This window comes from Dermacentor variabilis, chromosome 10, assembly GCF_050947875.1.
Source record: "Dermacentor variabilis isolate Ectoservices chromosome 10, ASM5094787v1, whole genome shotgun sequence".
Classification (NCBI taxonomy): Eukaryota; Metazoa; Arthropoda; class Arachnida; order Ixodida; family Ixodidae; genus Dermacentor; species Dermacentor variabilis.
The window spans coordinates 26,341,531-26,362,974 of record NC_134577.1 but is presented as its reverse complement, the minus strand read 5'-3'; the positions used below and the strand labels follow the sequence as shown (position 1 = coordinate 26,362,974).

Here is a 21,444-nt window from a genome sequence, read left to right as displayed (position 1 = left end):
TACGTGCTCAAACAATAGTAGACCTTGAATCTAAGTTGACACCCACATGCCACAAGCTTTTCTGTGATGATAGGCCACAAAGGAATAAGCAGCCTGCCAAGTACAACCGTATAGCTACGCTGTAAAAACAAAAATAAAGCGATTTAGCAGCAGCACAGCTTATCATGCAAGCACGCCTACAAGGTCAACACTACAGACAGAAAAAAATAACAGCACAATAGTATAGTATTATTGGAAGCGAAACAATAAAACTGACAAGTCTTCAATATGGTTAGTTGTGTAAATAAGTTGATACTTTTATTTTAAGGATGGAACTGGGCAGGCCATGTAACGCATAGGATGTATAACTGGTGGACCGTTAGCATTACAGAATGGGTGCCAAGAGATGGGAAGTGCAGTTGAGAGCGGCAGGAAACTAGGTGCGGTGATAAAATTAGAAAATTTCCAGGCACAAGTTGGAATCAGTTCACGCAGGACAGTTGTTATTAGAGATCGCATGCAGAGCCCTTCATCCTTCAATAGACATAAAAATATGATGATGATGGTGATGCTAACGACGACGACAACAACAACGACGACGACAACGATCTTTATTTAAGGTATGTGTTAGCAACAGCAGAAAATGAACTCCAGGCAGAGTGGCAGGGAGGGTACGAGAGGAGCACTCGCATTGAAGGCAGGTCTGTAATCGAGGAAGATCGCAATTTGTCTCAACGCAAACTCACAAAGCATGCCCTGCGAACATATTTAATCTTCTTAGACAAATAAAACAAAGCAACCTTAATTTTGAACTGTGTAAGTAGGTTGATCATTCTTTTATTTCTTAATTTTACGGCAGCATTTAGCAGCCAAGGCAAATAAGCTTCAAGCAGGGCACAGGTAGTTACAAAATTTTTGGTTACATTTAAGTTGGGGCTGTAATCAAGGATGATCACAACTCAAATTAAAGGGGCCCAGCAACACTCTTCTTTAATATGGTAAATAAACTTGCGTGATAGCTACAGAATACAATCAGAAATGCCTGACCACAATGTTATTCCCGTACATGTGCCTTGGAATCTACAGTTGTGCCTGGAAGACTGCCTGCCCTTTCCTTCAACTTTTTGAAGCCTCGTGCCACCCTTTCTTTTACACAAGTGAAAAATGCATATTAGTATGACTTCCTTAATTATTACAGCCGAGCAGTGCTTCCAGCAGAAGCAGATAAATGTTATTATTGATAAGGCGAGTGGCAGCATGCGGTGGTGGCGAATGATAAAACTGTGCTGATACAATGCCCTGTGAGATAAGCAGTGCTGCGGAGAATTGCGCCACTGGATCTTGAGGTTGTGCTAACACAAAAGCTTGATCCAGTGATGTACAGGGAGCCAAGGGCATTGGTCTGCGTAGACCTGGCACATAGCATTGAGCATGATAAGGTTGACCACAATAAGGGGAATGGTTTCAAAGGTTTGGCTGTGGCAGCATTTATAACTGCTTATACTAGGGGCGCTTAAAAAAACATTTTGTTTGAAAAGATTCATGAAGGCGTGCCCTTTGTAGTACCAGATGCGTTGCACACCGTCTGTAAACAGGTGTTGCAAGGCTCCCGTAACGTAAGTGCGTGAGAATCTCATGTACAAAGCAAATGCTGACCCTGGGCGAGTTTCAGATTGAGCGCAAAACACGTCTTCTCCTAAAGCAAGGCGGCCGCCTGGGTGGCGCTCGCTCCTCAGGGCACGAGCCGCTCTGGGCCGAGCCGGCGGCAGTGGCACTCTGCACGAACCGTCGCCGCCATGCGAGCGTAGCGCGCTCCGACGGCTTTCTGTTGAGCAGCCCCGAGCCACCTCCGACCTCGATTCGCTCTTCCACGTGCCGGTCCCCACGGCAACCACCTCAGTTGCACCGGTGCCCACCAGGTTAGTGGCTCTGGTGCAAAAACGGTGGCAGCGAGCAGTAGTTGGTATGCAAATGTAGTTCGTGCAAAAATGGTAGGCTTAATGTTTGATGTGTCCATCAGCAAAATTTTTGAACTTTTTTCCTTCTTTGAATTGTCCTGTTCACACGCCTTTTTAGATAAAATGTAGCATACCTGCCATGCAGGCTCAGTAGCAGCACCGTTCCGCTGCCGAGCAATAGGCCTTGGGTTCAATTCCTGGCTGCCACAGGTACATTCTGATGATGCTGCAATGCAAAAACGCACGTGCTGCACTTTGAGAACCACAGGTGGTTAAAATAATCTGGAGTCTTTTGCTACGGAACCTCTTTTAGCCCTTGAGTTTCTTCAGGACAACAAACCCAATCAATCAATCAATCAATCAATCAATCAATCAATCAATCAATCAATCAATCAATCAATCAATCAATCAATCAATAGTAAAAATATCTGAAATTGGCATCTTCACTGCAAAGAATAGCTCACATTGGTACCTTATCTACCTTCTGCATAAGAAGGTAGTAGTGCACACATACGAGGACACTGCTACAGGACTTGGTATTGTTGCTGTCTTAGGTCAAACTGTATGTGTGTGGCATTCACACTGGTCCAGTGAGGTGCCCCTTCACCTAGCGCTACAAAAGTTCCATCTGTATCGGTGCGTATTGTGTGGTGATGTTAAGTTCATTGACTAGTGGTTGTGTTGGCTTTGCCTACTAACGTTGCTGCTACGTTGCTACTAACAAGCTTATTGTATACCACGGCTACTGCACGTTTTTCACTGTGCTTGAATTGGTGTGTTCACCACTCTCCACCCTACTTTCTCACTTGTCTGCTAACTGCACGTTTCACACGTGACTACAGATTATCTATTGAACTGTGTTCTGTTAATTTGGACATTATCTCAGTGCACGGAACAAGGGAAATGAAAGTGTTTATTGCAAACTTTGTACTGTAAGGAGCCAGCTTATTAAGTTGTTGCAAAACCACCTTAGTGCATATAGCAGCTGTCTCGATGCTGTGTTGGCACAATAACAGACATGTGCTTTACATAAACATGATGCAATGTATGTAGACACAAACGGCATTCCATTGTTCGTTTCCCTCTATTACTACAAACAACAGTGATACAGTGTCATTTGATATTTTGTTCCGCAAATTGCTCCTTGTAAGCAGCTTTCAAAAGAGCGCACCAGCTAATCTTAATAATTTTCTCAGGTAGTCATCATAGGTCATGCAGATGATGTGTAATTGTATTGAACCATGCCTGGCATTTCACTTAAATGTCTAAAGATCATCCGGTTTATGAGGCATCGACTACACAAGGCGTTCAAAATGTATTCACACTGGTTTTGCATCTGTTCATTTCCCTTCCTGGCTGGCCTTCTCAGAGACAGCAAAGAATCTGAAGAACAGGTGAGCTCACCTTTTCTAACTCTCAGCTGAGCAGAGGCTTGACTGTTCATTGTCAGTGTACAGACTGAGTGTCAAAAGCGCTCCGTAGAGCTTTAGGACAGGCATTTTACATGGCGCTTTCTTCTGTAGAATGCCGAAGTCGACGAAGAAGGTTACACAGTACGGCCATCATCAGAGCGTCACAAAGAAAGTATCCTTTCTCTCGTACGGTGATATCAGACTTTTGTTCTTTGTGCTGGTGGATAGTAACATAGCAGTGTGCTGCAAGTTTGAGTGGTGCACTATCCTGTCAAAAAATGTGCTACCTTGTGTTAATATTTCCTTAGCCACCGGTTCCTTTAGATGACAGGGACAGTTTCTACTCAAGTTCAGACGGCGATTCAGGTGAGACATTTTTTTCTTCATTTATGTAATCTAATGATAATGTAATACAAATCTTTTAAAGTTAACAGTTGCATGTGCGAAGCTACAAGTGTTTTTGAAATTTTGGAACAAGTTGCACATGGGATATCAGCAGACCAGTGATAAAAAGCTCACCCTCTTTGGGAATCAAACCTGGCTATACTTTGCGGGAGACAAGCATTCTACTTTGAAGCTAGTCCCACACCTTCTAGTAAAATGTCATGTAAATTGCTACGACTAACTAGGGTACCACCTCCACAGTTTTTGTGTAGCACACGGCACATTGCTCATAACCTCTGTAGTTGTTCTACAAAAGATATTTCGGAGTCTCATGCCTGCTCATGTTTGAGTTGCGCTGCTCTTGCTGCCTTATCACAGCACTGTAATATGAGCATAAGCGCACTCTACCTGCAGCTTTCCATCATTTCAACTGGCAGATCCAACGGTAGGTTAAAATATAAATGGTGTGAAGCACAGCCTATCTCATGATGGTGATTATAAATATGAGAGAATTACTCTTTGAAACAGAGGCATGGCATGGTGCCAGCGCACTCCAGCATATGCTGTTGAAGTTCACACGCAACTGTTCTATCATTACGTAGTAAATCCCAACGTTGGGATTGAAGTGCCACTTGCAGTTTTGTTGAGGCGAACTAAGAATGATTAACACCCCTCCCGCATGCTTCTGAGATTAAAGACACTTGGGTGTTGCAACACTTGTTTCTCAGCATATTGTTACCATAACCACACATTTCATTACCACAGTTATGCTCTTCTTAAAGGTGCATGTATGTTGCAGTGAGGATACTTGCACACCATTAGTTGTTTCATTGCATCATTCGGCAGAGAACATAGCAGGTCAGTAGCACGTCTGTAGGACCAATACAGAAGAGTCTATAAGACGATCTGCCTAACTTTATTATAGTGCAGTACACTCCCTTGTGAGTGTTTTCTTTCCTTACGCTCCTTTCATCTATCATGCAGCTATGCCTCTCTCGCACATCGTCAGGCAACCGCTCCATCTGTCTGCCACTAGGGGATAAACATACAAACTCACACCAAACAAAAAGAATTCTAGCCTTGTTCCATTGACTGAAACAGTCACTATCGACATCTATGCACCAGCGTGTCTGGTATTTTTTAAATGTATCCTGGCAGCCGCATACTACTACAGAGTTCACGACAGCATTTCTACCAGATTTACCAAAGCCACATCAAAATGACAGTCTCGAATTTTCAACATATGCACCTTTCCAAGTATATACGTATGAATGCGTGCTGTTTGGACTGTTGCAAGCAGCTGCTGTTGATTTTCTAGCTTTTTCGAGGAGGTGCCTGCAACAACAAAAAATCTATGAGCGTTCGCTTGAATTTTCTGTCTTCCATTTGCAGTGTTTTCGCTGGAAAAGGTTCATGAGATGAGTTGGTGATTTTTGCCTTTTGTTAAAAAAGAAAAGCTCAGCATTCAGTTGTGTTAGTTCGGAAGAGATCTGTTGTTGCTGCTACATTTCATTTAAACATGCCTCCGCATGGTGTACTGTGACATGCAGACGATGAAGAGAGAGACAGGAGGATCCACATAGAAATCAAGCCCTTGAGCAACGGTGCACCAATGAGTGCAAGTGTTGACGAGCTGCGCGCCACCATTGGCTCACTATCACTGTCACCAATTCCCCAGCACTCTGTAAGTCTGGCATTTTTCTTTTGCGTGTGTGTGTGTGCACGCACACACACTCTTGTTTCTGTTTTACTACTGTCATGATGTATAGCAGCTATTGCACTGTAAGCATTGTTTTCACACACGCCACTATGGCTCAACGTCTGTGATCTTTTGCTGATGTACAAAGTTTTATTCCTTGCCACTGTTGCCAAATTTCACCGAAGGTGGAATATGAAAATGCCCAAGCACTGAGTTTGAGTGAACAATAAGGAGTGAACATTAAAGAATCTCAGTTCGTCAAAATTAATATGGAGCCCTTTTCTGTGGCATCTCTTGTGCTCCCTCTGTTAGGATGTTAAATCTCATTCAATTGATCATTCCGTGTTGCATAGTTCTTGAATTTATTTGACTGAATGCTTGTTGCTCGACTAATGGTGTTATACATGACATAACACTTCCGAAATAAGAGTATTGCAAAACATTTGGGAACTATGGCCCCTGAAGTCTTGTTGAAGCTAGCAGCTATAGAGCTATGGCTGTCAACTTTGGAAGTTGGTGCTGCTGTGTGGAGTTGGTTGCAACTTTATAATTTGATTATTGGCTTGTATACATGCAAAACTTTGCATGTCATATCGGGGGAAGAAACAAGTAGGATGCAGTTCAGAAAGTAAACTATCAGATGAACTATCAGACCAGCTAGACCAACTGCACTAGCACGCTAACTGTAGCTGTAGCTCAATTACTGCGTGCCATAGTTACATGCAGTTCCACAAAACATTTGACTGCATTTATTCCATTAATCGTGATTATTGCATATGGGGACGCACTTTCTTGTGAGTGTAACTTCAGTAAGCCTCAGGTCAGGTTCAGCTTAATCAAATTTAATGCAGCCTGCGTAACCATGGTAATTGACAACTTCACTGGTTTGGCTGGTTTGGTTGCCAGCCAGCCACTTGCGAAGTGAAATTTTGGGGCACTTGGCCTGCTGTCTGATATGTGTCGCACACTTCTTCAAAGAAGAGTTCTTGTCTACGTCTTCTTTCTTATTTTTTCCCTTTGCCTTGTCCTTTCTCCTTTTCCCACCAATGCCGTTCTGCAGAGTCGGAGGCCAGAAACGCTGTACATCAGGCACAAGGTAGCTTGTAGTTGCTTAGTGGCATGCGGCTGGCAATGAGTGTGTGGCCATAGCTGTGCCTGTGTTTGCCCCAAACCGCTGCCCGAGCAGTCAGGAGACCCTTTTTCTCGTTTGTAAAGCAGGCTTCATTGCAGGGCGCTGTGCCAATTTGATGGAAGCATAAGTCGCTTTCGCACTCAGAGTGTTTGTAATGCTCGCTTTTCTGCAAGTCAGTTGACCAATCTGACAACAGTGCAGTCAGTTTGCATTTGACACATTTGTAAAGCTGGATTTCCTGCAGTGCACTTTGCTTATTAGATAGCAGCATAGTCAGTATTGCATTCGATTTGTATATGAAAAGATTGTGCTTCTTATAGGATGAAAAATGTAGACATGGCACTTTGGTGAATCTATGCAGCAAAGCACCACACACTGGCTGCGCTTTGCAGTCATCTAAACTTTGATTGGCACCGCCGTTAATTGGTTAACAGTGCGTTACAGAGGAGCATGTTTGTCAGTGCATTTGCAAATTTGAAAAAGGCTCTGGTGTGGCTGTTTTTGAAGATGCCTTTTATTTACCATTCTTTTTCTGATGGCATTTGCTCACCTAAAAACCTGGCACGTGGCCTGTAATTGAGCTTGACATGTCATGAGCTATGCATGGTCACTTACAGTGAAAAAGACGACTGTTGCTAAGTTGTCTCATCACATTCTATCTTAATGCAAGTGTGTCCGTGGTTGCACATTAACATGTGAACTTATCATTGAGAGCTTGTCATTAATAACTGCAGCTGTTGATCTTCTTTCATTGTTCAAAAAAATTTTTTTTATGTGTGTTTACCGTGTGAAATGTGCATGTACGTGTGCATGCATCTGTGTGTATATACCATGAGTGTGTATGCATCTACATGTGTGCATAAATCTGAGCCTCTGTTCTTTTGGTTGGAAAAGGGAGAAATTTAGGTAGGTATTGCAGTTTATGAGACAAGTTCTATGAAAGGACATCTTGATTGCAATGTGTGTTCTTTACATTAGATATGGCATACTTACGCAATCTCTTTTCAAACTCATTGCTTCTTGATCCCCATTAGAATACTGTATATTCTCACAGTTCCCAGTAATAAGATACATAGTAATTTCTCTACAAATGGAGAATGTGAGTGGGTACTAACTAATGTGCCATTAACAACTTAGATGAATGCCTGTTACTTGCTCATGTGGTAGGGATCACAAAAGAAAGGGCTGAGTTCCAGACTTCGCTTTATTTAGCCTAGGTATCGTAAGTAACTTGTCCCTCCATCTGTGTTGGATTAAACCCTAGCTTTCTACATGAGGTATCTGTGTAGATGTTTGAAAGAGAGAGCATGGTATATCTAATGTAGGTCATTAATGATGAACGTCTATAAGTAGGTTGTGAAATAGTGAACAAATCAAACAAGGGTTATAATTTATTTTCAGAATTCCTACATTGGAAGGTGTTCAGGCTTAACACTCATGTTCATATTCAAGTGCAATACGTGAAATCCTGGAAAAAGATCTTGACACTCTGCAACGCTTGTAATTGGGTTGTTTAATTCATGCAGCTTTGTCTCATAGTTTAGTTAGGTAAAGCAAGGCTAATCCTTGTGCGATTTTTTTTTTTGCAGCTGTCTTTTAGTAGTGGTTAACATTGCACAGACACATGGTAGCACATGCACTTGGTACCACCTACATAAACTTGGGAAGATCACGAACCTTAAAAGACAGTGCTGTTTATTTGTGCAAGGCTTTTGCTCACTGATCTCAAATATAACCTCAACAGGTCAATCATAGTGGTAGCAATAACAATGTCTGACAACGACGAGGTGAATGAGGCAGCTCACAATTAGCGCTGAATTCTGGATTGCAGGGCATTCCAGATTAAGTGTGAAAAGAATATGATACTGTGAACATGTTGCATAGGTGCATGACATTAGTGATAATGTGCCAGAAGCAATAAGTAAAGGAAGCACATGACAAGCATTGCATACATGCATTGATCAGCAGTCTGTACAGGAAGATCGTGTTGCATGGCCATGTGCTTGGAGCTGGACGATTCCTTTTTACTGTCTCCCATGCAGCAGTGGCTTGCATGCCAGCTGTAGTTTCTCCTTGTGTGTGAATGCGAGATTGACAGTGCTAACACTGCAGGCACGGAGAGCGTACAACAGCGCCTCGTCGACGCCAGACGAAGCACCCAAGAGGCCAGCAAATCAAAGTTCAAAGTGAGCCTACTTTTCCTGCATATTGGAATCATTGCCTCTTGTTCTTGGCTGGCAGTTTTTTACTGTTTAGAAACTTATTTGTTTACAAGCTGTTGCAAGCCCTAAAAAATCGGATTGCAATTGTAATTGGACAGGCAACAATGGGCTTCGACATGGAGCTGACAGTCATAGGCGGAAGGTTTTCATTCTTCGGAGGGGGCTGGGGCCCAACCAGCTTTCCAAAACCCTTTTATATATATATATATATATAACCGTTGGTAACAGTTGCACTTGAAGAATGGTGCACTGAAGTCATGGCCTTATATGAGCATTTACGAGACCTCATGGTAGGAAACAGTTCAATTTCACAGCCCGAGACCTCTTGCACCACCAAGAATCTGGCATGTCTCGGTGGTGGAATGTTCCTTCGTGTAATTGTCGTATACTTCACTATCACTAATACTGCTTCGCCTTTCCGGAGAAACTGCAGTCTCTCTCTCTCTCTCTGTGTGTGTGTGTGTGTGTGTGTGTACACACACACTTCTTTTTTTAACTGGGAGTTTCAGTATAAGCGCTGCTGCACATATGACTGCTGTCGATTCTGATTTCGAGTGAATCCGGCTTCGCCTCATTTCGGCTACTGAGTGAATTATACAGGGGGTCCCCGCTATCATGCACAAGACTTAAAAAACGAGCAGTTGCGCTACTCGAAGAAAACCTAGTGCATATTGTTCCCAGTACAGTGTAGTAGCCGCTGAATGGACCTGTGACATCAAACTGGTCATTGGCCATGAAATGTGCTGTAAGGTAAGCTTGAGAAGTTAGTTGTATTGATGGTCGCTCATGTAGCAGCTTCTCATCTGTCAGTCACTCATGGCATCGTGCAAGTTTTTGAAATAGTAATGTGTCGTTTCGATGCGCTGCATTCGAAATATTTAATTTCATTCCAGTACCTATTTCTTACGTGCCTAAAGTGGGTGCCAGCATTCGTGGAACTGTTGTAACACTAAATACATTTTTTGCTCTTCTTTTTTTTGCCCCGAGGGCTCATTTCAGTGAAGTCTCCTATGCCAAATGTGTGTTAAAGGGATACTAAAGAGAAAAATAATTCTAGCTGTGTTGACAGGTCATCCTTCTACGACGCCAATAACTCTTACTGTTACAAGATGTTAGGAAAGTCGGAAGAAGCGCAGGAACTAAAAGTGTGCAGCGATGCCGCTATGGAGTTTAGGCACCAGCTCGCCTTGGTATTTGGGATTTTGATGGCATCTGCTCGCGCCTGGCTTATTGTTTACCTTTAACAATGGACTACACTCTGTTTTAAGTGATCCAAGAAATGAACTGGGCAAGTTTGAAAAATAATTACTGAGCCACAATGGCTCATATACAAAAAAAAAAAAAAACATTTAAAATCTGTGATGCCACACAGACGTACTGGTGCAGAATTAAAAAAAAAAGAGAGCGATAAATTACCTTTATTTTCTCTTTCAATAATAATGAGCATATTATTGTGTAGTTAATGAAAATCTAGTTTTACAAGAAATGTATTCATTGTCAGTCTAGACTGATTTAGTGTTTCTGTTTAGTGTCACTCAAAAAAAATATTTTTGGCAGGGCCCGCGAGAGGCCTGTCACGTTTCACTTCATAGTTCCCGAGTGGGCCCAGCCAGGTGACGCTGAGTTTACTCGCATCTATTGTGGACCCAATAAAGTTGTTTCGCTCGCTCGCTCGCTCGCTCGCTCGCTCGCTCACTCACTCACTCACTCACTCACTCACTCACTCACTCACTCACTCACTCACTCACTCACTCACTCACTCACTCACTCACCCACTCACTCACTCTCACTCACTCATGTGCAAGGCACAGAATCAGAACAAAAGAATTGTTACAGAACACAGGCCTTTGCTGCTGTGTTTGATGGCCCCAGTGGGTGCATTAATTTTTCTTTTTCTTTTTTTATTCGCAGGGACAGTGCAGGCATAGGCAGCGGCACGGAAGCTGACATGCTCGGCTTGTTCCCACTGGACACGAGCGCATCAACGCCCACCACGCGACTTCAAAGTCCGCTGGGCCAGGGTGAGCCAGCGTCGCAGCCTTCTGCATCGAGCAACGTTCCCTCCTGGGACCGATATGCAGGTCAGTGCAAGCATGATTACACATATGATTAAGAAGAAAAGAACAAAAAAGAAAACATGCATGGAAAGCGATATCAAGATTCAGACAGGGCTGAACTGCTGAGATATCTGAAACAGCCCGACTGTTCAAAAATATCTGGTGCCTATCACATTTGTAATCACATGTTACATCAGGTCTTTTCGAGCTTTTTTCTGTTGCGTCTTGTCTTTGAGCTTAGCCTCTGTTGTTAATGTAGCCATTGCGGCCTCCATTGTTGCCTGCTTGATATGAGAAACTCTTGTAAAAGTGGCATTTTTCTCTCGAAAACGCTTGCAGCATTGAGTGACTTATTCAGCGACAAGGCACCGGCCGACTCGTCGAGTTCAGAGGCTAGCAAAGGAGCGACCACCAGCAGAGGAGGAACGCCAACAAGTGCCTTCACAGGGCCTGCGCTACCAAGGCCACCGTCTAGACGATCGGAGGTGGGCCATCTTTGCGGCCACTGTATTTTCTGTGGGCTTTCTGAAATGCCTTGCTTCTTCATTCAGTAACTTATGGACTCCCTCATTTACTAAGCGGAGGTCCAAAGGAAGATGGAGGATTGAAGTGAATAGCAATGGTCGAGCAACAGATGTCGCTTGAGTCAACTTTCAACAAAGGGACTCGTCTTCTTGTCAAAACATTGACTCAAGCGACATCCCTTCTTCAACCACTGTTAATAAGTTCACTCACTTACTGTGTCACTCATCCACCCATTCGTGCATTTGCTTATTTTTTTTTTCATTTATTTATGGATTCATTTATTGAGTGATTGCTCACTGTCTCACTTGCCCGCTCATGAGTTCATTTACTTATCTGTTTGTAGATTGGTTTATTTGTTCGTTAGTTATTTTTCATTTGCTAGTTTATTGTATATATTTTTCTGATTCCTTACCCTCTAACACATTCATTCATGCATTCCATAACTAATGTGTTCATTAAATTATTAATTCATTCACAAATTTATTGTTAGTTCACTTTGTCTACTCGTTCATTGATTCACTTGTCTATTGATCAATTGAGCAGTTCAGTGGTTAGTTCATTCATTGATATGTTATTGATTCATTGTAATTCAGAAACATGAATTTGTGTTCTTACAGGACTTATCCTGTAAATTGTAAAGTCAGCTGCATAAGTTTGTGTGACGCGGGCTTCACAACAAACGTGAATTTGTGCTCTGTTATGGCATGTCTTTTCTAATTCAACGGCTCCCTGGGTATATCACAGAGGCTACTACATATTGAAACTTTGGATTCCTAACCGTGTGGCCAGACCTTTCGGGAATTCAGCTTTTTTCGGCTAGTTTTGTGTCCCATGAACTGTCGTGGCCGACTGTACATGCTCCCTCTTATGTGTGTGTGTATACTATGTGAGCAGGCCGTACGTGGTCGGGCGTCACCACTGCCCATGAGCCGGACGGAGAGTGTGGGCAGCCTGAGCAGTGACTTCAAGACGACGCCCATGCCCCTGGGGTCGTCACGGGGTCCCTCACCACTCACGATTGGCCTGTGCGACTCCATACCACTGGCTATCGCCTTCCAGGAGGTGGTACATGCCCGCTTCCGAGGAACTGACGAGACCCTCTGCCAGGTACTACATGGCTTGCTTCACAGTTTATGTACCATCATCATCATCATCAGCCTGGTTACGCCCAGTGCAGGGCAAAGGCTCCTCCCATACTTCTCCAACTGCCACGGTCATGTACTAGTTGTGGCCATGTTGTCCCTGCAAACTTCTTAATCTCATCCGCCCACCTAACTTTCTGCCGCCCTCTGCTTCGCTTCCCTTCCTTTGGAATCCAGTCCGTAACCCTTAATGACCATCGGTTATCTTCCCTCCTCATTACATGCCCTGCCCATGCCCATTTCTTTTTCTTGATTTCAACTAAGATGTCATTAACTCGCGTTTGTTCCCTCACCCAATCTGCTCTTTTCTTATCCCTTAACGTTACACCTATCATTCTTCTTTCCATAGCCCGTTGTGTCGTCCTCAATTTGAGTAGAACCCTTTTCGTAAGTCTCCAGGTTTCTGCCCTGTAGGTGAGTACTGGTAAGACACAGCTATTATATACTTTTCTCTTGAGGGATAACGGCAACCTGCTGTTCATGATTTGGGACTGCCTGCCAAACGCACTCCAGCCCATTCTTATTCTTCTGATTATTTCCCTCTCATGATCCGGATCCGGAAATAATCCGGAAAAAGTTTATGTACCATATCGATGCAAATACAGATTCAAGACATCTTGGGCACAGCTAAAAAAATTTTGAGCAATCATGGAGAGCTAATGGTGAGTTTTGAATAAAAACAGAGTAGAATATGGCCTTAAATTATTGTGTGGCAGTATTTTGCACAATATTTTATGTAATATTCACCCAGAGGTAAATTAGGGCGTAGTTAACCTGTTTGAGGCATTGGGCCTCGACCTTATGAAGGTTGAATTTTTTTGCAGAAACCGTGCCCTCATGGTCTTTTGCACTTTGCAGTAAACAAATCGAGTTGTCGGGGAACTGCGAGCACAGGAGAAATGCTGTCGCCTATAGACGCAGAAGCGTACAGTATGAGCAACAGTGTTCCACGCATACAATAGCGCTCCTCCAGTGCATGCTGTTGCCTGTAGACACCAATGACAAATCTGCACGCAATGCCTGTTGGGTGGTACATAAAGCAGCATTCTTGAAGCAGGGGTCACATATTCTTGGACAATCACTTTCAGAGTCACAGTACAACCCTAGTGCTCAATCATGGCTGAAGGCGTGACAGCCCGTGTTGCGGCCACCACCTCAAGCGCCATAAACAAGTCCATGTCGGTGGGATTTGGATACCTTTGTAAAGGGATGCGGCCAAGCCATTTGAAATGGGCGATCGATGAATAAGATGGTAGCCATGTTGTGTTCGCGGTGCACATGGTCGCTTCCAGCACTTTGCTGTCCTTGTAAACAAAAATGACGCCGGCCTCGCATGTGCTTTAATAGTATTTGATGCAATTTAAGTGGGGAGAAAGTGCATTTCAGCACATTTTTAGATGTGTTAGAGTTACATGGGTGGATATTATGGGATCTAATGTTCCGTCAAATTTCATCGATACGGGATTACAGTTTAGTGACGTTTCGTTGTTGAGAGATATGAAGTGCATTGAATCCTATGGGTGTTTGCTAGGGGTACAGAAATGTTACATTGTGGCGACAGTTTTATTGTCCAAGGGTGTTGTTATTGGGGGGTTCCACTGTAGAGGAAAGTTTGATGAATTTGCGATTGAGGTAGTAGAACACTGGAGTACTAGTAGCTTAAATGGAGAGAACACACGGAGTGAAGGGGCAATACTTTCAGGGCAATAAATTTCTGTTAGGTTTGGTGGTTTGTTAACCTGAAAGATGAATCTTAAGGGCCAGTAATAAACACAGACTAAAGACAGAAATTACGAGCTCGGTGGCATCATCCAGCACCATGTTTCAAAGGGATGCTCATAACATTTATCCATCCACATGAAATTGAACTGACTCCTTGTTTTCAGGTCAAGCTCCTGGGCGACATGAAGGTGTCCTTCCCTGCGGGTATTGTGCACGTTCTGACAAACAACCCATCGCCAGCCACGCTAACCTTCAGGGTCAACACAGCCCGTTTTGACAATGTCCTACCCAACAAGAACCTCATCACATTGTAAGTTGTAGTTGTGGGGTTTTTGGTGATTCTGAACAAGGCCACTGCTGCAAATTTCTCAGAAAGGTTTTGCTGGCACATGTTGAAGGAACATGCAAATGCTAACTCAAGCTGAATTGACAGCATCTCTGAGATAACTTAGTTGACTTGTGATAATTAAAAGGGCCCTGAAGTACTCTTTGAACATAGTAAGAAACATTGCCGATCTGTTAATGAGGCTCCTATGAACATGTGAGCCAGATGGTATTTCACTGCACGCAGCAGGAAATTTACAATTTGAAGTCAAGATCAGTGAAAAATTGGTCACCAAGTCTGTCATGCAGCGTCATGCTAAGCAGGTGCATCCACAACAGCTGTTGGCTGACTATGCGATTGCAAGAATGTTCTTAGTACTTATACAATTATTGCTCATTTGAGTTAAATAAATGAAAAATATATGTCTGCGATCTCAGAATGACAGAAAACCCCTTTCGTCTTTGCACTGTTGCACACACAACATTTGGGCATTGCTGTGTCTCCTGCACATGGCCTTTGAGATAGAAAGCATAGTGTAGAAATCGTGAACCCCCACGAGGTGCTGCCACAAGCCATCTTGCTGCCAAGGCTTTCAGCCTTTGGATGAGGCCAGCAGGGCATTGCTCCCTTGCCACCTCCCCTGTGTAGCTTCCAGCACACCAGTGGAAATGAAAGGCGAAATAAAGCCGCTCATCAGTCCGATAACTGCATCTAACTTTACTTGTACTTGAAGGATTGGAAAAACTTTTGTAGCAGGAGATATATGAAAGTGACGTAGTAATTTAGTAGTGAGGTCATTCTGTGATTAGATAGAAAAATGTTCCTGTGCCGCATTAAAATTCAAGTAACTGTAAATTATTTTTAAATCAAATTTTTGGGGCTTCCCACGACAGAGCAATGCTGTCGTTGCTGTTGATCAAAAAGAACTTGGCTGATGAGAGGACATTGACACATAAGAGTCGTCCAAGCATACTTGTGCGTTACGTTCTGGCTGCTCTGTGTTGCCATGAGAAAGCACCACTACACTAGTTGCACCTTTGCAGATGTGATATTGGTTATGTTGGAGAGAGAGACAGGGGCACTTTCTTCCTGCTCCTCTTTCACAGAATATTCGTAACTGCGAATCATTGGCCAATTTCATTGAAAGAGCTCCAGAAAGATGCGCCAAACTGCCTTGCACGTTTATCTATTTTCATAGCGACCTCTTATGACTGTTTTGGAGCACAAGATTTAGTAAGCATGAAAATGGTGTAAAAATGTAAGTGGCAACAGCAGTCTTTATATACGAAACCAGCTCCCCGTAGTGCATATGCCATTGCTGGCAACTGACCTTGATAGGTAGTTTGGCATCGTGTTGACTCAACCTGCAGAGTGCTATGCAGCCATACTAGAGACACGAGCTCTTAAGAATGTCTCATGCTTTCTTAGAAAGTATTAAATTACGTGCAAGGCTTCTAAGGTACGTTGAATGAATGAGGAAAAAGTCCATTGTCTAAAGTGTAATACAGTGAAACCTCATTACTATGAACAGATTAACAAACTTTTCAGATATCCCTTGCTGACTTCTTATGGTTTCAACGTAAAAATGTTTCAGTACTACAAACTTCAGAATACCAAACTTTTCAGAATAACGATCATTATTCAGCTTCTGTGTCATCTTAACAATGCCTTGGTACTACAAACTAATATTCCGAAGCCGAGGGATTCTTAGATTTCCATGTATCCCTCACCGCAGCCGAAACAGTAGGCTAGCGGACTACGCTTACGTCGTGGCGCACGGGTTTGGAAACATGGCAGAGAAGCTTTCTTTTTGTCTATTACAGAGGCTATTACACATCGGGTTTTGCGAGCGCGTGCTCCGCCCAGTGTATCATAGCAATGTAGGCGCGCCTCTTCCTTCTTTCACACTTCTTTCTGTGGCCATACCAGCTACGCACACGCGGTGAAATGTAACCTACATATTCGTATTCGCGGGGATGCCACACGGTCACACTTTGCACTTTCCGGATAGTGTTGTTTACACCCGCTTGCACTTTGGAATAGTTCAGATATCCGCCTCGAGTGACACAGTTGCGGTGTCACGGCAAGGGATGGGGAAAAAAACAACAACAAGAAACATTGCGCTTTAGAGGCAACATGGAGTTTACTCTCTGTCAGTAGTTGTCAGCGTCTGCTCTGTGCATGTCGCTCTATTATACGGTAGAGCACGGTGGCAGAATCTATAAAGAATAGCAGCAGTGCAGGCTGAGAGCCGACAGTGACGTTTTCGTGGATAGCTTGAACGGTGAAAATTCATGAACTGATGGATTGATGGGTGGAATAGTTAATTTTGGGGCTTTTGCTATAACGACCTTTAAGAATAACGAATGATTTTTGGCACTTCCATGTAATTTGTTACGTTGAAATTTGATTGTATCTGGAATCTAATTACTATCCAAACGCATTATAATGAGTTATGTAAACTCGTTAACAGGATGAATGAGAGTCAAATCGTAAATTCATGAATTGAAATGAGTTGACTGCTGTATTTCATATATGGTATTTCATATGGTAAATTATGGTAAGCAAATTGAAAATAGCTGCAACATGGGTAACTGATTTGTTGATGAAGCTGGTACGCACCGGTAGGACGAATAAGCTCCAGGCTTCAGGACTAAAGAGTTAATGGGACACTAAAGGCAAATATTACGTCAAGCTAAAGTGATGGAGTAGTGCTCGAGAATTTCCAAGGCGTCAACGTAATTGCAAGCAGAACTTTAATTAATCGAAAAATTCAGGTAAATGCAGGACATGATTAGAGACTCCCCTGGGACATTCGAGCACTTGCTCGATGACGAAAGCACTCCTCAGTTATATTCTGTCACTAGTACTCAACCACTCGTTGCAAAAGAACATCCTTGTATTGTATTATAAGACGAAATAAAATGCTGCTTGTCCAGTTCTATTTCAGTTTTAGAAAAAAGAACTTTTGAAATTACCCTTGACAAAGGCGCGGGCGATCGAAAGGTTTCATTTTCGCTCAACTCCGTGCCGCCCACACTTTCGCGTCTCAGCCGTTTTGTTATCGCGTAGTGCCGTGCTCGTTTTACTGGCTCGCGAGACTCTCACAAACTGCAAGCAGCAGAGAATTCAACTTCTGTGTGATGTTGCGGGGTGCCCGAACGGTCTACACCACTTGACGAAAAAGCAGCTGCAGCGGTGAATCCACCGCTCTGTCTTTGCTCCGTACCGCCATCTGTCGGGTGCTCTTTTACTCACTGATGGCAGCAAAGGGTGGTGGTGGCATATGCAACGTCACCACTCCCCAGTTGAGTGGTGGGAGAATTGAATTTCGAAAAGGTATTCGGACCTTTCAGACGTAATTTTCTCGTAAACTAAGTCTTTTCTTGGCACGAAACAAGCGTTGCGAGCTTTCCGGAATGGTAGTTAAACAGTCCAATTTGCCTTTATTGTCCCTTTAAAGGTTAGTGCTATGGCGTGCACTTGGTGGTAGCATATTGTTTGGTCAACGTCACAGCCAGCTGTCTCATTTGTTTCCTGCTGGTGCCTCGCAGGGACGCGAGTCAGTCAACGAGTGACCGGTGTGTTTACGAGTTCAACATGTCGTTGCTGACGGGCTTGCTGCGGCGGCAGCACGAGCAGACACCGTCGGCGTCCTACTTCAACATCGACATCCTCAAATACCATGTGCGGGCGGGGCCTGGTGCTCGGTCGGCACCCCTGCACCTGGTCGCCTATTGGAAGACGCAGGAGGACAACACCAACCTCAAGGCAAGTTCCTCGCCACACACCATTAGGTCTTGGCACGCCCACATACCATAATTATTCGAATCTAGGCTGATAGCTTTTTTCAAATAATCATATACCAAACTCTAGGGTCAGCTTAGATTGGAGGTTATTAAACAACGCTACAGTTTGTAATTGAAAATGATAAATAGTATGCATAGCTCGCACCACCTAGAAAAGTCAGTATTGCAGAAACTACTAGCTGCACCAGTAGCCAACTGAAGCACACAAGCGATGTCACTATTTTGACCTGTGTCGTGTCGGCGTGCGGCGTGGCCTGTAGCGTGGCGTCCCGTGGCCCATTACAGAAGAAGTAACAAAATCGAACTTTCACCATGCAACAATTTGCTGTGTCGCAACAATGTCTTTTTGTGTGTGTGTGTGTGTGTGTGTGTGCGTGTGCGTGCGTGCGTGCGTGCGTGCGTGCGTGCGTGCGTGCGTGCGTGTGTGTGTGTGTGTGTGTGTGTGTGTGTGTGTGTGTGTGTGTGTGTGTGTGTGTGTGTGTGTGTGTGTGTGTAAAGTGGGGGCACCGAAATGGAATAAAAAAGTGCAAAGGAGAGCATGTGGCCACAATCGAATGCCTACTTTGGGTACCTAATGTGGCTACCAAAGAATGTCGAAGAATATGTGTAAATATGACATGTAACGTAGTAAACGGTTGCTGCTTTTGCTATTTTATTTATTTCCCCCTCTTGAGTGCTAGTTACTCTGTCTGTGAGTTAATGCGCTTTCCCTTTTGCTGCAGATTGACTACGAGTACAATGCCAAGGCCCTGAGCCTGCCGGCAGGCACTGGGGCCACTGGGGTGAGCCAGCCTGCGTCAGCGAATCCGGCACCATCAGCACCGGGGCTTCCGCCATTGACAGGACTATGTCTGGGTGTGCCCATGGACGGTGGTGTAACGAGTGTGCAGGTCTGTAACATTGAACTGTGCAAACATTGGAGAACTGCGCGGAGTCCTTCAGTGACTATGTCTGCATAAATGATTGAACCTGCTGTCTTTTGCTTTCATTAGTGCAAGAAATAGAACAGAAATATGTATCTTGCCTTTGGCACTCTGTGCAACGAGAAATGACACACTTTCAGAGTGCCAGAAAGGTCTCATGACCTCTGCATTGCTTTGCCATGGTAATCAATTAACAGAACAACTTACCAATTAGTCAGTCAACTGAGCAACTGACAAATCAATCACTTGATCAGACAACCAACTTGTCAATCAGTCAGCCAATGAATCAACTGAACAATCTATCAGTCAACAAACCAACCGACTAACTGAATCAATCAAGAAATCAATCAACCAGTCAACTGAGCAACTGACAAATTAAGCAGTCAACCAACCAATTAACAAATCAAGTCAGTCAACCAGCTGATCAACCATCCGATCAATCAGTCAACCAAACAACTGACCAATCAATCCACTCATCAATCAATCAACTGAGCAACTGACCAGTCAATCAATAAATCAAGCGACCAACCAGCCAGTCATCCCGACAGTCAACCAGTTAACTTATCGAACAGTCAGTTAATCAGCTGACTAACAGGTCAATTAGTCAACATAACAACTGACCAGTCAGTAGGGCGACAAACCAAGCAACTGATCAATAAAAAGAACTATTCAGTCAATTAATCAGTCAATGAGCTGCTTTGAGGAGGCCTAAGAAGTTTCTGCTGTGACCTTGCATGCGCCCAGGCCAAGCCTTCGTGTGTGTGGAACGGGGAGACCCAGCGCGCCCTGTGGAGGCTGAATGACCCACTGGGCGGGACGGCAGGCGGTCAGCGGGGCGGGTCCGTGCTGGCACGCTTTGCCCTGTCACGAGGCCCCTCCACGCCTCGCCCCCTGGAGGCACGCTTCCTCTGTGAGGGAGCAACACTGTCCGGTGCCAGCTTTGAGCTGATTGGCCAGGGCTATCGCGTGTCTCTAGTCAAGAGGCAAATATTGTCGGGTGAGTAGCCACTGAGCTGTCTTTTATGTTGTGCATGTGTGTGTGTGTGCACGCACCTTCAAGCAGCTGCTGTCAGTGTAAATTCAGAGAAGCTGAGAATGACTAGAAAACCATTGCAGTGTTTCTTGGTTTGCCTGCTCTTGTGACAGTGACCTTATTCAGGCTGCTAAATGTACATTTGGGGCTGTGCCACACTTAGAAACGGGCTGCAGAGCACTATTGCTCTTATGCAACATGCATAACAGGGTATGCTGTCCAGTATTTTTTTAATTTTATTTTTTTCAATTTCAACATGCATTGATGGTATTCATCCTGTAACTTCTTAATACATGCAAGTTTGTTTCCACGAGATCTCAAGGTTAATAAAAGGTGTAGTGAGAGAGATGAGAAAACACATTAAAGTAAACAGGGGCTCTTAATAGAAACGAAAAAGGAGATTTTGGGTGGGCGACGCAGGTGGGAGCCTGGCTGTAATGGTTTCCTGAGCTCCCCATGTAACCCTGAAAATCAGTTTCAATGTTTCCGCATTTCTACACATGTCACAATGTTGTGACTTCTACACATTCGTGTTGCTCTTGTCAGTTATCCTTTTTTGAGCTTCCGCACCACATTCACCATAAGGTGTGTGAGAGGCTCAGTTGCTGTTAGAAAATTACTAATAGAAAATGTTTTTACTGCAAATGTCAGGTCAGTTGACAGAATTACTTCTGCCTGGATTTATGCCATCTCCTTCAAGCACGTCCCTAGGCAACCTTTGTTGAGGTGTATTCTCTAGTAATTTTAATAGTTCTGGAACCTTCCTTTGGTTTCCCAAAGATACAGTGCATCGATGTTAATGTGAAATTCTTGTATGATGAATAGATTTCTAATGCCCGTTCGTATTTGATCCTAGGGGTCATCTGTATGTCCTATGCGGAAGTGTAAAAGTAATAAGGTGTTCTTTCACATGGCGCCTTCACAGTTGTGATGAGCACCCATCGATGCCCCCGCATTTCTGCGGCCTGACCTTATCAGTCAACAGTGCAAAAGTGCACGACATGCAAATTTTTGTCACAGTGCGATGTTTTAGAGTGAAGTTTGTCAAGAATGCATTATGCAACCGTTTAGTTCCAGTACTACTAAAACTGGTCCTTTCCATGCCTCATATACGCTCGGTTT

At 43.8% G+C, this 21,444-nt stretch overlaps 1 protein-coding gene across 7 annotated transcripts in view; it reads left to right on the top strand.

The window, feature by feature from the left end:
* Window positions 1-21,444, top strand: part of LOC142560196 (F-BAR domain only protein 2) — an 84,838-nt gene that overhangs the window by 62,060 nt on the left and 1,334 nt on the right. For 2 of the 7 annotated variants that reach the window (XM_075672116.1, XM_075672113.1), the window contains 14 exons: window positions 1,716-1,898; window positions 3,307-3,331; window positions 3,461-3,521; window positions 3,674-3,715; window positions 5,284-5,417; window positions 6,493-6,528; window positions 8,677-8,750; window positions 10,698-10,867; window positions 11,183-11,328; window positions 12,263-12,475; window positions 14,397-14,542; window positions 18,112-18,328; window positions 19,089-19,256; window positions 20,034-20,286. In XM_075672116.1, the coding sequence (XP_075528231.1) occupies window positions 1,716-1,898; window positions 3,307-3,331; window positions 3,461-3,521; window positions 3,674-3,715; window positions 5,284-5,417; window positions 6,493-6,528; window positions 8,677-8,750; window positions 10,698-10,867; window positions 11,183-11,328; window positions 12,263-12,475; window positions 14,397-14,542; window positions 18,112-18,328; window positions 19,089-19,256; window positions 20,034-20,286 (1,868 nt within the window). Of the gene's footprint in view, window positions 1-1,685; window positions 1,899-3,306; window positions 3,332-3,460; window positions 3,522-3,673; window positions 3,716-5,283; window positions 5,418-6,492; window positions 6,529-8,676; window positions 8,751-10,697; window positions 10,868-11,182; window positions 11,329-12,262; window positions 12,476-14,396; window positions 14,543-18,111; window positions 18,329-19,088; window positions 19,257-20,033; window positions 20,287-21,444 lie in introns of all 7 variants that reach the window. The other 5 variants (XM_075672115.1, XM_075672112.1, XM_075672118.1 and 2 more) reach the window with 3 other exon arrangements.